Below are 10030 nucleotides of genomic sequence, written 5' to 3' on the forward strand. Positions count from 1 at the left end.
ACGTATCTTTACGTATCTGATTGACGACTAGCCTTAATCGAGAGTTCTCTCTCGTGATCGGGAGGGGTAATTAACTATAGGGGCTTGCGCCTATAGGAAACCAGAACTCAGATCATAAAGTCCTCACAAAATGAGGGTGAAATCTCTGGGTAGTGTCTTATCTACAAACCCATCTGCCTTCCAAAATTTACACCGGAGCTTAATCCGTTAAAACTCCCTCGCTGAATAAAAAGAAAAGCGTGGCGCGGAGGCCGGGGCCGAATTTTCGGAGCCCACAACTTTTAAAAAGACACAATGGAGAAAAAAGATTCATGTAGCCGACCCCACATAGTGGGACAAAGGCTTGATGTTGTTGTTGTTGTTGTATTCTAAATCTGAAGATTTTGTTTGTGCATGAGGAAGCTAATGTTATGTGGAAGCTAGTGATATTAAAAATGTTGCAAATTGATGTGCTTAGATTATCAAAGGGAAAAACTACTAATAGTAAAAACAGTTGTTGGTGGAATCAAAATATGTAAGAAAAGATAAAAAAAATAAAAAATTTTGTTATAAAAATTGGTTTAGATGTAAAAAATCTAATAATTGGGAAATATATAAAGAGGTCCTTAAGGAGTCTAATAAAGCAATATATGATGGAAAGATTTTAGCTTTTAATAATTAATATAATAAATTAGATATTAAAGAGAGCGAAAGATATATGTATAAGTAGCCAAATAAAGTGATAGGAGTAGTAAGGATTTAATGCAAGTGAAGTGCATTAAGGATGAAAACCAAAAAGTACTTTTATTTGAAGAAGATTTTCAACAAAGGTGAATGAGATATTTTGCTAAATTTTTCAGTTAAGATTGTGAGAATACGATTGACTTTAGTGACATTAACATCTTATATGAAAATAAAGAGTTTTTTTTATAGGAGTATTAGTAAAACTGAAATTAGAGAGACTTTAAAGAAAATGAAGGGCGGAAAAACTGTTGGATATGATGATATTTCAATAGAAGTGTGGAAATGCTTAGGAGATGAAGGAAATTCTTGGCTTCTATACTTTTTAATATTATTTTGAAGACTAAAAAGATGTCAGATGAGTAGAGAATGAGTGTGTTGATTCATATTTTTAACAATAAAGGTGATGCACAAGATTGTGCGAATTATAGAAGAATTAAGTTAATGTGTTATACTTTAAAATTTTGAGAGAGAGTTATGAAGCATAGGTTACGACGTGATACTAATGTTTCTCAAAATCAATTTGGATTTATGTCGGGTAGGTCTACTATGGAAGTTATTCATTTATTGAGATGTTTGATGGAAATGCATAGAGAGAATATGGAGGATCTTCATATGATATTTATTGATTTAGAGAAAACATATGATAAAGTTCCAAGAGAAGTGCTATGGAAAGTTCTAGAAAAAAATGAGTTAATAATGCTTATATTCAAGTCATTAGATATATGTATGCAGGTGTTGTTATCTGTATTCAAACACAAGGTGGTTTGACCAAGTATTTTTTTATTTATGTTGGATGTTCTCAGTAGACATTTGCAAGAGGTTATACTCTACTGTATACTTTTTGCTGACGATAATCTTCTTGTTGATAAGACTGGAGAGGGAGTTGGAGGTAAACTTGAATTATGGAGGTTAACCTTAGAGCCTAAAGATTTTCATTTAAGCAGATTTAAAACTTAATATATAGAATGTAATTTTAGTAGTAATAGATCTAGTAAAGGGTTTGTGACTTAGGACGATCAAGTCATTAATAAGAGTACATAATTTAGATATCTTTGGTCTATTGTTTAGAGTGATGGTGAAATAATTGGAGATATTATAAGAAGAATTCAAGTTGGATGGTTGAAGTGGAGGAATGCATCAGGCTTATTGTGTGTAGAAAAGCCCCCCTCAAACTTAAGGGAAAATTCTATAAAATGATGGTGAAACCTGCAATGCTTTATGGTGCAGATGTTGGCCATTAAAAGAGAAGCATAATATTAAATTAAGTGTTGCAGAAATGAGGATGCTTAGGTGGATGAGTGGCTTTAATCTTAGATACAAGATACGAAATGTATATACATGAAAGATTGGAGTAGCTCTAGTAGAAGATAAGATTAGAGAGAGTCGCCTTAGATGGTTTGGTCACATAAAACGACAGCCTTCTGCTAACTCGGTTAGAAAAGTAAATGTATTAGATTAGCTTATATTAAGAAAGGTAGAGGTAGACCTTAAAAGACTTGATTAGAAAATATTAGAAATGACCTTTCTTTTTTAGATTTAAATAAGAATTTGACCCTTAACAGGATGCAATGGAGAAAAATGCAATGGAGAAAAAGGATTAGTAGTGGGATAAAGGCTTGATGTTGTTGTTGTTGTTGAAAATTTTTAATATTATTTTAAAGACTATAAGCTGTCAGATCAGTTGTATGTTCTTATTTTGCTTCTTTTAATACTTATGAAGTTTATGATATCTGTTACTAAAATTGAACCCTACGTTTGGGTGCATCTTTCTTGCTAATGAGTGCCCAAGTTTATAGTTTCTTCATAACACTTAGGTATTTGTACTGATCATGATACCAAAATTGAAAGAATCAACTCCATTGGATGCAAAAAATATTTTGATGATTATTGTGGTGTTCCAATATCTGCCTAGACTTGCAAGGATCATACCATTGTATACAGAAGTAACAAGGTCTGCTGGCATAATCACTGAAACAGCTTGGGCTGGGGCTGCCTTCAACCTCTTGCTTTACATGCTTGCAAGTCACGTATGTTTATATTTGTGTTTTTCCCTCTCCTATCACATTTTGGAAGAAAAGAAATAAGAAACTTTCATTCTTTATGGAGCTCATGAAGCTGTAACTCCTCATTAGGTACTTGGAGCATTCTGGTATTTGCTATCCATTGAACGTGAAGATGCATGCTGGAAACATGCATGTTCTATTAATAATTGCAAGACTAGCTCTTGGTACTGTGGAGCAGGAAAAGGGCAAGACAACAGTTTCATATTTAACTTGTGCCCCATACAAAATCCTAACAGTTCGACCTTTGACTTTGGAATCTACCTAAAAGCTCTTCAAAATATTGTTCAATCAAGAAATTTTGTGCAGAAATTTGTTTACTGCTTCTGGTGGGGGCTGCAGAATCTGAGGTTTGTGTTGATGATGGGCTTTATCATTTTTTTTTTTTTGGTTAGATGTATTTTATTTTTGCAGAGATTAGAACATCATGAAGTCAGGGGAGGAAAAGTTGAAGCTTGATTTTGAAGTTTTCTTGGCTGAATTTAAGAATCTAATACTTGGTGCTGGAAATTGAGTTTAGTTTTTATGTGCATTATGTTAATGATGGATGATGGAGAGGGAAAAAGAAGAAACTTCGCATAAAGTTTAGAGTGATCCACGTAAACAACTTGAATATAAGAAGCACTCATTTGGCCATAAATAATTTCATTCATTCAATCAATACTAATCAAAATTGCATGCCATCAATTCCTATTCATAGAACTATGCTTACACGGATAAGGACAAACATTTTAATGCAATTTAGTTCTATCCAATCTTATCAAATTTTAAATTTAAACCCATTCTAATCCAAAAGAAGATAACACATGATAAAACAATTCAAATTTTTAAAAAATTAAAAGAAATTCGGCCATTAACATAGATGCCGACCCCACGTAGTGGGACAAAGGCTTGATGTTGTTGTTGTTGTGGCCATTAACATAGATGGGCTTAAAAAAGGCTTGAAAATGACGTCAATTTACATATGTTTTGGCCTAGTTTGACTTTTGGTTATTGACCCATGATCAATTGGGCTTTTTTCAACTATTTTGGCATTTTTGAACCCTTGCATTGCGTCAATTCTCTTGGGGCGCTAAGAACTTCGCTTTGGAGGGTTAAGATCGATGTAGTCTTTCAAGAGGTAAGAGTTAGCTTATGCAGTTCCTCCTTGGTCATCTGTGCATTACGTGAAGTAGACTTACCTCGCCACTTGATTGGAAACTTGTGCTTAACATGTATCCCAGGTATCACCTCTTCTGAAATGATATTTTAATGTCCAAGTAGGTAGATTGAATCGTAATGATGGGATTTGTGGGAGAAACAATCTTAGTAGAAATCCCTCTTATAGAAGAATCAATAAGCAGTTCTCTTGATTCTAGCATTCCTCATAGTTTGAATAATAAAAACTCCATACACATAGTTTGAAGTGTTTCATATACACAACTTGGATCTAAGGAGAACTCAATTGGCTAAAAATAATTTCATTCATTCATTCAATAATAATATTAATAATTTTCTGCCGTCAATCCCTATTTATAGAAATAGGATCACATATATAAGTCCAAATATTTAAATATAATTTAATCTTATATAATCCCAACAAATTTGAAATTTAAATCTATTATATTCCTCAAGAAGAAGTTGCCCTACAAAATAATTCAAATCTGAACAAATTTAAAGAAATTCGGCTATAAATATACTTGACATGAAAAGGCTTGAACATGGGACTGGCGCAAATCTGTTTTGACCTGGTTTAGCTTTTAATAATTGGCTTATGATCATTTGGGTTTTTGTTGACTATTTTGATCTATTTGAAGAATTGTACTTCATCTATGGTTTCTATATATCAAAAGCTAACCTTGTTTTGATAAGAGACACTGTGAGGCGTCCCACAACTCAAATAACATGACAATGCTTAAGTGAGCGTGAAAAACTAAACTATAATGTCATTAACTAGGGAGCTCAACGGATATTTGGCTAAGTATCGCATGCATGGAAAAGAATATGGTGAAATATGATGCAATTAGAATTTTGGATGTTCAAGTTAACCTTCTCAAATACCAAAGCATAAACCTTAACAGCACTTTTTTCTTGTTACTTCCTTTTTCACATAAATCTTTATTGGAATATTAGTACACTAACAGAGTCTTAAATTTTTAAAATCTTTTTTTTCTTTTTAACTTTAGTTTTCCTGATAGTATTTATCAGATTGGTATCTCTTCAAGCAAGCATAATGAATATTAATATCCATGTACGGTGCTTCTTTCTTTTTTTTTTTTTTTTTTTTTTTTTTTTTTTTTTTGAAGATGAGCTGATGGCATACATTGAATTTGTAAATGTATCATCTAGAGCCTACCTTATACATTTTAAATTCATTAGATTAACTGTTGCTGCAGTTGTTTTTTTTTTTTTTAATTTAGTTAAGCTTTAACTGTTTTGAATTGAAGACTTGTGATCTGAGATAATGCTGGCTCATTCTTTCTGGTTGCAGTTCCCTTGGGCAAAATATGCAGACAAGTACTTTTGTCTGGGAGGTTCTATTTGCTGTTTTTGTATCTATCTATGGGTTGGTCCTGTTTTCACTTCTCATTGGCAACATGCAGGTGATTAATATTATTCATTTTGATGTGCCCTCCGTATGCTTGCAATATTTCATATCTGTAGAGGTTAAATGGTGCTTTTTTTATGAGTGCCAAATTTGAACCGTCCCTTTATAATTGTTAACCTATGAAAGAGACTTGTTTAGGGGTGCAAACGAGCCGGGTCGAGCTCGAGTCAAGGGTTGTTCGAGCCGAGCTCGTCTGTCAAATGCCGAGCTCGAGCTCGAGCTCGAACTCGAGTCGAGCTCAAAAGTCAAGCTCGAGCTCAACTCGATAGAGAAAAAAAAGCTCGTCGAGCTCGAGCTCAAGCTGTGGTTCGAGCTCGAGCTCAAGCTGTGGTTCGAGCTCGAGCTCAAGCTGCTCGCGTGCCCGTGTCCGTCGTTGCTCGCGTGTCGTAGCTTTCGTCGTCCATCGTCACCAGCTTTCGTCGTTCGTCGTTCGGATCGTTGCTCTCGTTCGCGTCCGCGTCGCTGCTTGTCATCCTTTTTCCCCCATACGGCGTCGCTGTCCACGTCATTGCTCGTCATCCTTTTTCCCGCGTCCGTGTCGTTTCCCTGATTTTATATTCCCGCGATAATTTCTTTTTTCCTGGCGAAGCGAGCTGCTTGACGAGTTCTCGAGTCGATCAATTGGTTGTTCGAGCTTCAGCTCGATAAGCTATCGAGCTCGAAATAGTGTTTGAGCTCGACTCGCGAGCTCGATCAGCTTGACTCATCGAGCCTGTTGTCGAGTCGAGCTCGAGCCGGCTCGTGAGCCGGCTTGACTCAGTGGCACCCCTAGACTTGCTATTGCCTCTGCGCCGTGTAGTACAAAGATGGCATTTATTTTTTCTCCGTCATAATATCATTAACAAGCTTAATAAATTATTCATGGTTTTTGCGAGGACACAATGAGCAATTGCATTTACTAAACCACTAACTCCAACCGTACAGTAACTCCACGCATCTCATTAAGTCATGCTTTATATTTTAATGCTTTATGAGGCTTCACTGCACAGAATAACCCACCCTCAATTGAGGAAAGCATAAGTTATTTACCGCCTTGTTTTCACGTGCACAGCAAGCCAGATGTTGGTTTTTAGGCACACCACTAGGGATAGGGGTGATAATACCGAACCTAGAGATTTTGCCAACTTTTTCTGTTCTCCCAAATCTATTAAACACTGGATAATAACCAATCACAAGTGCACGCAAGAAAATATGATGGTGATAAGAAACTATGATGCTAGATTAGTGAGCGTAAAAAAGCTTAACCACAATAATATAGATTCACATCACAATAGCACATGAACTCAGTCATGCCGATCACCAAGATAATGTTTAATACAAAGAGAAATTATGGTAAATGCAAGTAATTAAAAGTTCATACAATACAAAATAAGTATATATATATAGCATCAACCTCCTATATCCATATCCCAAGCCTTATATAACCCTATTCTTTTACACTTGGCGAGTAGAAGCGTTCATCACTATCCTTAAGTGCTAGGAGAACCAACTTCTTAGTTCTTGAGTAGGACCCTACTTAAAATTACTATCCTAATTTTTATTTACTTGTCTTTTACTCATTATTTCTTAAGTTTAGTCTGTCATGTTGCCCTCTCAATCCTTTAAATAAGGGGTTGAAATGCATTTTTAAGGGATGACACATTATGCTATTTTTAGTATTCATTTAGTAGTCATATTTGGAGTTCTTCTCCTTACTCGCCTATTCATTCTCCTCCTATTTTGCCAAGTTTGCTTGGTTAGACTTGCTAGTAGGGTCAAAATGTTGCCCACGTACAAAGACCTACAACACCTACAAGCGATTATGGAGGTCTTTTTACCTTCTCATCATATTTCTTGTAGAACATTTACAACATTCATTTAATGTGATTCCTTGATGATGGCCTTGCAAGAAATATTACTATAATCTTGCATATTTTAAACCCATCCTTATGATCACCTGGCTTTTGGTTTTCAAGATTACGTGATCAACTCTTTTAATTTTGCTCCATCTATTTGCTTTCTTGTTTAAAGGTCAGGTTACTGTGTTTCCTATGTATTTCTTTTCAAAATCCGCTTCATCCCCGGCTAGGCGGTAATTGATCCACTGTTATTGTTACAGACTTATTTGCAGTCCACCACTGCCAGAGTTGAAGAAATGAGAGTGAAAAGACGAGATTCGGAGCAATGGATGGCCCATCGCTTACTTCCTGAGAGCTTGAGGGAGAGAATACGTAGACATGAACAGTACAAATGGCAAGAGACGAGAGGTGCTGATGAAGAGAACCTGATTCAAAACCTTCCTAAAGATCTTAGAAGGGATATTAAAAGACACCTCTGTTTGGCTCTGGTTAAGAGGGTATGTAATTTTTATTCTTTTGTATTTCAGTTCCATTATTCTACTTTATGCATTGTGCGCTGAAGTTAAATTCGATTACATCTATGCATTTTTTGTCCCATCTGTAAATTTCTTTGATGGTGATGAGTAGGGAAGCACAAATTAATGTTATACATTTGCTCTAATCATACGACAACAAATAGTTGGTTCTGCTGAAAGTATATAAGTCACGTAAGAGCAAAACCTCTTTGATGATAAGTCCAGCCTAAATATTTCAGATGGATTTTGGCAATCCTTAAACTAAGAGAATGCCCATTTCTACCATTTGTGAGCCAGTGGAACCACTTTCAGCTGCGCTTCACTTCTAATAGAAGGATATCTTTGTATAATACATCCGCATGGAAATGACATTAGTGGGAGTAGAAACATTGTTTGTTACTTGCATCCTCGACAATTATGCAAGTATACATAACCTCCTTTGCACCCCTCCTGTAGTTACAACTCCTTTCTCGTTTAAAGGTCTTCCTCTGGGATACGACCACCATGCAAGCTCTTCTTAAATAACTACCCCTCATCATTTTGCAGCTCCCTCTCACCTTGCACTTTGCGACAGTGCAAACCATAATCATGCTGGTTCATCTGGACATCACTTCTTCTCCAATTTTATTTAATAATTTATTATTTATTACATCATCCAGTGAACCTTGATTGAACCATTATTAAATCTATCATTTTTTTTCTAATTTGATGTTCGATCTAATTTTCACAACCTTAATTATCATCATTACTAATTATCCCAACTTTTTGGGATAAGTAATTATGAAACCTCAATATCCATTCAATCCCATTGAGTTTCATTTTCCTCGAGTGTTATTACTTCTGGTTGGAAATTTTCTGTTTATAATCCTTTCATATTACTTTTATTTGGTTCATTGTTGCATCTTCTACTATCTAATGGTCATAACAGAACAACTGTCTATATTTTCAATAACTTTATCTTCAATAGGCGCTATTACCACCATTCTAATTTCTAAAGTATAATCATCTTCAATCCATCTTTCAGAGTTTATAAAAATCTATTTCAACGGTCGTATTTCAGCCAATTATTTTGAATATCTTAAAAATTTCTTACCTGTTATCCATCATTAGTTATTGGCATTGTTGAGGAAATAATCTATTTCAACTAAGATCCTGATGAACATATTTCTATTCTTTCATTTCCTGTAGGTTCCTATATTCGAAAAGATGGATGATCAATTCATGGACGCCATGTGTGATCGCCAGAAACCTGCTTTGTACACTAATGAAAGCTGCATAATTCGTGAAGGAGACCCTGTAGATGAAATGTTTTTCATCATGAGAGGGAAATTGCTGAGCGTGACCACAAACGGTGGAAGAACTGGTTTCTTCAACTCAGAATATCTCAAAGGTGGAGATTTCTGTGGAGATGAATTACTCACTTGGGCTCTCGATCCTCTTTCCTCTTCCAGCCTTCCAATTTCGACGAGAACGGTGAAGGCCTTGTCGGAGGTCGAAGCTTTTGTTCTTGCTTCTGATGATTTGAAGTTTGTTGCGACGCAGTTCCGTAGACTACATAGCAAGCAGCTTCGCCATACCTTCAGATTCTATTCACAGCAATGGCGCACATGGGCGGCTTGTTTTATACAGGCAGCTTGGCGTCACTACTCCAGAAAGAAGATGGAAGAATCACTCCGGGAAGAAGAGAACAGGTTACAGGCTGCAATGGCTAAAGGCAACGGCCATTCGCCGAGTCTCGGAGCCACCATTTTTGCATCCAGATTTGCAGTGAATGCTTTGAGGTCCTTGCGACGAAATGGGACGAAGAAAGCCAGGATTCAGGAAAGGTTGCCGGTGATGTTGTTGCAGAAGCCTTCAGAGCCGGATTTCACATCAGAGAAATATTGAATGCACAGAATCACATTAAGGTGATTTTCTTCTCTGATCCTCTGTTGTTTTTTCCTCTGATTTTAGACATTATGATAGCCTAATCAAACAGAGAATTGTTAAATCAGATTGTGTATTGTGCTTATTGTACAGTCTTGTAGTGAAATGTAAAATTCTGATCAATTGAGATTTTTTCACTTGCATATGTAAAGCCAGGTTATGATTTCTGGTGCTTGTGTGTGAGTTAGATAAGCTTTGTAGTTGATTTATTTATTCATTGGGGGCATTTTTTATATGTACTGCAAAATTCTTATGAAGTTAATATCTAGCACCTTAATATTTATATTTACTTACAATAACACTTAAACATTTAAATTATATATAAGTTATTATTAATATTAATTTTTTTGAAGTGATAGATAAATAAATTTAAAGATTTAG

General features: G+C 35.5%; 1 protein-coding gene across 6 annotated transcripts in view; it reads left to right on the top strand.

Annotated features, from left to right (window-relative positions):
• LOC110099382 (cyclic nucleotide-gated ion channel 1) overlaps window positions 1-9816 on the top strand; it is a 19595-nt gene extending 9779 nt beyond the window's left edge. For 2 of the 6 annotated variants that reach the window (XM_020826502.2, XM_028699525.1), the window contains exons 4-8: window positions 2538-2750; window positions 2856-3133; window positions 5254-5365; window positions 7469-7705; window positions 8912-9816. In XM_020826502.2, the coding sequence (XP_020682161.1) occupies window positions 2538-2750; window positions 2856-3133; window positions 5254-5365; window positions 7469-7705; window positions 8912-9610 (1539 nt within the window). In that variant the 3' untranslated portion in view covers window positions 9611-9816. The remainder of the gene's footprint in view (window positions 1-2537; window positions 2751-2855; window positions 3134-5253; window positions 5366-7468; window positions 7706-8911) is intronic. The other 4 variants (XM_028699527.1, XM_028699528.1, XM_020826503.2 and 1 more) reach the window with 2 other exon arrangements.
• The last annotated feature ends 214 nt before the right edge of the window (window positions 9817-10030 follow it).

The sequence above is a fragment of the Dendrobium catenatum genome, unplaced genomic scaffold, assembly GCF_001605985.2.
Source record: "Dendrobium catenatum unplaced genomic scaffold, ASM160598v2 fragScaff_scaffold_1336, whole genome shotgun sequence".
Classification (NCBI taxonomy): Eukaryota; Viridiplantae; Streptophyta; class Magnoliopsida; order Asparagales; family Orchidaceae; genus Dendrobium; species Dendrobium catenatum.